Raw genomic sequence first — 3,949 nt, 5'->3', positions numbered from 1 at the left:
TTGGCCAGCAAACTGCTCACAAAACTCTAGAACTAGCTGTAGAATATACTAATCTCTTTCCACAAAGTGAATATGTAGGTGATGTAAAAGAAAAAATAAAACTAGTTACAAAACATATAACAAAAAAAGAGTATTCCACAGGTAAATTCTATTTTAGACGTGGCGAATATCTGGCAGCAATAAAGCGTTTTCGGAATGTAATAAATAGTAAAAATTCTAGTTATTTATCTCAATCTCTTAACTATTTAGTAACAGCTCATTCAGCCCTTGGTCTTAACTCAGAAGCTGAACAGTATGCAAATATGTTGATTGATGTTAAATCTCAGTTGGACTGCCCGTCGGACCCATAAGAATTATTAATTCACCTTCTTTTAAGAATTTGCACAAATTAGTAGAACCTCCTGTTTCAAGTACAATAGTAGAGATTATGCCTTTTTCTTTATCTACTTCAGTACCAGTGACAGCTATGCCTTCCATAGCAAGTTGTGTATTATTATTTCTTTTACTGTTGGTTTCAAAATTCTGTAGTCTAAAAAATTGTCCAGGTTGAAAATTTTTAGCAGCAAGTGGTGCTTTAATCACTATTTCCACCACTGTGTCAGTTAAATATTGCACTTGTATAACTTTTGCAGTAAGTTGCTCTTTGATTTCAGCAAAAAATTCTTCACTACTTTTTGTCTTTTTATCACTTATTTCACTCAAAAGCTGAGAAATAATAGGGTATCCATTCTTAGCACTTGCCATAGCTTTTACAACACTACCGCTATATGATGGATGCAGGTCACCAAAAAAACTAATTATTTTATTGCCTTGCTTGTAAGCTAATATCCTATCTTTATTCTGCATTTTAGGAGAGAATACCTGATCCACTTCTTTTCCTGATGAATCTAGATGAGTAAAGTACCCATCCTTTAATTTAAAGTGTTCCCTATCTTCAGTTGCAATAATTGTATTTGGTTCAGTACCTGCTGCTATAAAAATGGAACGCGCTTTGATATGTTTTATTTCACCAGATTTTTTATTGACTAGTTTCAAATACTCAGCATTGTTATATTTATCTGCAACAATTTCAATTGGTTCTAGATTTTCAATAAAATATACTCCTTCTGACAACGCATTTTGTACCTCTTCACTATTTAGTCGATAGCCTGGCGAATCCCTTAACTCTTTTCTATATACAATCTTAACTCCTCCCAAATTCTGCATTAACTTCACTATTTTCCGCTCCCTTCCCTCTTCTTTTGCAACTTCCCTAATTAACTTTGCATGTGATATGAACTCACCTGCAATTTCACGTTCCTCATCTGTCCAATTTTTTTCAATGTAATCTTTGCCATATTTATCAATCAATATTTCATATCGCGACAAAAATTTTTTCTACCTGCACTGGATAATACGCTAGTGCCTCTGTTGCTGTATCAATTGCAGTAAGCCCTGCACCTATAACCACCACAGGCATACGGACTTGCAAGTTTGCTATAGAATCGGATCTTAAGGCACCAGTTAGTTGCAATGACATTAAGAAGTCTGATGCCATATTAGCCAGCATGTTCTTTATTTTTATCATTCGAGGCTTACCTGAACCAAGTGCTAAAGCAACATGATCAAATCCTAGATAAAATGCATCATTTACAGTGATTGTACCACCAAAACGAATGCCTCCATAAAGGGCAAAATTTTTACATCTTTGCAGCAATAATCTAATTATTTTCAAGTAATTTTTGTCCCATCTAGAAGTAATGCCATATTCCGCGACTCCACCAAATCCATCAGCTATACGTTCACTCAATTTTTTCATACTTAAAGTCTCTAATAGGTTGAAAATTATCAATCAACGGCTCAATTTTTAATCCATCAATAGCAACGACATTATGTCCATCGTTCAGTAAGTGATATGCTAGATTAAACCCTGCAGGCCCAAGACCAACCACTAAAACATTTTTTCCTGTATTTTTTTTTGGCAATGGACGTTGAAAATTCAAAGGATTCCAACGGCTAAGCAGGGAATATATTTCAAATCCATAAGGTAAACCAAGTACGTCATCCAAGATTTTAGTTTCGATCATTGGCACGTTTACAGGTTCTTGTTTTTGATATATGCACGAATTCATGCAGTCATTGCATATTCTGTTACCCGTTGCAGCACATAATGGATTATCTATCATCACAATTGCAAGACCTGCAATACTATATCCCTCACTTTTCACCATATTCATTTCTGATATTTTTTGCTCTAGAGGGCAACCATGTAATTCCATTTCAAGTGGAGATCTTTTAAAAGTATTATTATTACTAAGTCCTTTTGCACAACTATCTTTATTTTGTTTATGGCAAAATATGCAGTAGTTAACGTTATCTAATGCTTTATCTAAACTAGTCTTCTCACTTGTGAGATCAAAACCATAGCGTCCTTTTATCTCATCTGAATACAACACTTCAATTTTATCAACCTCTTTTTTAGAAAATGATACAAGATTTTCATGATCAATTTTCCTATGCACACTAAACAATATGCTTACTTTATTTTTTACCCTCCATGCTGCATATTGCGCTGCAAGTTCTACTTCATCCTCATATTTTTCCTTATTTTCAAACCAATACATGGCCTGTTCAGCAAATTTCTTGTCTGTTATTGGTAAAGTAAAAAAAACGACTTAATTTACCTATAACATAGTCAATATCTATTGCCACATCTGTGTATTTCCTCAATGCATAGCGTTGCACAAATAGCCTTTTACACTTATATACGATGGCGAAATCACTATGTTTTTTCTTTAACTGCTCTACTTCTCTTTCAACGTTGAAAAGCTTGGCAACAAATTCATCAAGTAAATATGAGAGATCGATTATTAATTGACTATCGCCCACTTTTTTCTTTTCTTGCCACAGTTAATGAAGAAAATAAATCTTCGTTGTGTGATTTTATGTAATGTAAAAATGCCTGATCTAATTTGATCAATCCATCACGAGAATATAGATCTAAGAACAAAATATTAAAATTTAGCTGCATTATCTTAACAATATAAAACTGTAAAATATATTGTACTCTATTAATTTAATTATTTGACTACTTAATATTGGTTAATTAATTAACCAAATTAACAATAAATTAACAAATTTAGTATAGAATTAAACAATTCCTTTTAATTGGAGGTTTTATTATGAGTGATTTTGATTTTACGAATGCTGATTTCTTTGAAAGCCTAGGTTACTACACTGGAGGTATATTGAACGTAGACGACGATGGAGAGGAAGGCGACATTACGCCGCGTGCGCCAGCAGATATGGGAGATAGAGAATAGAGATCTTTAAAGTGGTATGACAACGCTTTTTCCCTGATATGCCACCCATTAACATTGAAATATTGGAGGTTTTTTATGTTTGATAATTTTGATCTTACGAATGCTGATTTCTTTGAAAGTTTGAAAGCTTAGGTTACTACACTGGGGGTATATTGAACGTAGACGATGGAGATGGAGATGACTACGGAGACGACAAAGGATACTTCATTCGATAATGATAATATTTTTCATGTCATTAGGCCTCCATGGAGGCCTAATCATTAAACTAGGCACATAAATTAAATCTACAAAGACTGCACAGTTGCAGTCTTCGTACTCTTTTTTTTCTATTAAAATATAGGAGGTTTTATTATGAGTAGTGAAATGACAAATTTAGGTTCAGTACAAAAAATTTTTGTAGACAGTGCGATATATTGTCTAAAAAATATGAATACGCCAAAAAAATGTAATGTCAGTGACGCTCAAATATTGGACTGGTTAAAAGACGCCAATATAGCTGAGGTATGGAAAAAGCTCGGTCAGCAATCAACTACATCTCGCTTATATTCAGAACCTACTGATGGGACTACGGGTTCGGAATTATCTGCTGAAAATTATGTATCTGAATACGATGAATGTGAAGGCAACATTGCATCACAACGCTTTTT

At 33.7% G+C, this 3,949-nt stretch overlaps 1 protein-coding gene across 1 annotated transcript; it reads right to left on the bottom strand.

Moving 5' to 3' along the window:
• Positions 1–315: 315 nt before the first annotated feature.
• LOC112689481 (uncharacterized protein RP006-like) lies at positions 316–2,603 on the bottom strand. Its single transcript, XM_025563210.1, has 3 exons — positions 1,801–2,603; positions 1,462–1,685; positions 316–1,328 (listed from the first exon to the last, which is right to left on the bottom strand). The coding sequence occupies exons 1-3, from the start codon at positions 2,601–2,603 to the stop codon at positions 316–318; spliced, it is 2,040 nt and encodes a 679-aa protein (XP_025418995.1).
• Between the last annotated feature and the right edge of the window lie 1,346 nt (positions 2,604–3,949).

Source organism: Sipha flava, unplaced genomic scaffold (genome assembly GCF_003268045.1).
Source record: "Sipha flava isolate LNK unplaced genomic scaffold, YSA_version1 44871_pilon_pilon, whole genome shotgun sequence".
Classification (NCBI taxonomy): domain Eukaryota; kingdom Metazoa; phylum Arthropoda; class Insecta; order Hemiptera; family Aphididae; genus Sipha; species Sipha flava.
This window is presented reverse-complemented; position numbering and strand designations above follow the sequence as displayed.

Coding starts and splice junctions, on each gene's coding strand:
- LOC112689481 (XM_025563210.1), bottom strand. CDS start 2,603: ATGTATTGGTTTGAAAATAAGGAAAAATATGAGGATGAAGTAGAACTT. Junction 1,686..1,800: donor CAACCTATTAGAGACTTTAA/GTATGAAAAAAT, acceptor ATTGCTGCAAAG/ATGTAAAAATTTTGCCCTTT. Junction 1,329..1,461: donor TATAGCAAACTTGCAAGTCC/GTATGCCTGTGG, acceptor AATATGGCAAAG/ATTACATTGAAAAAAATTGG.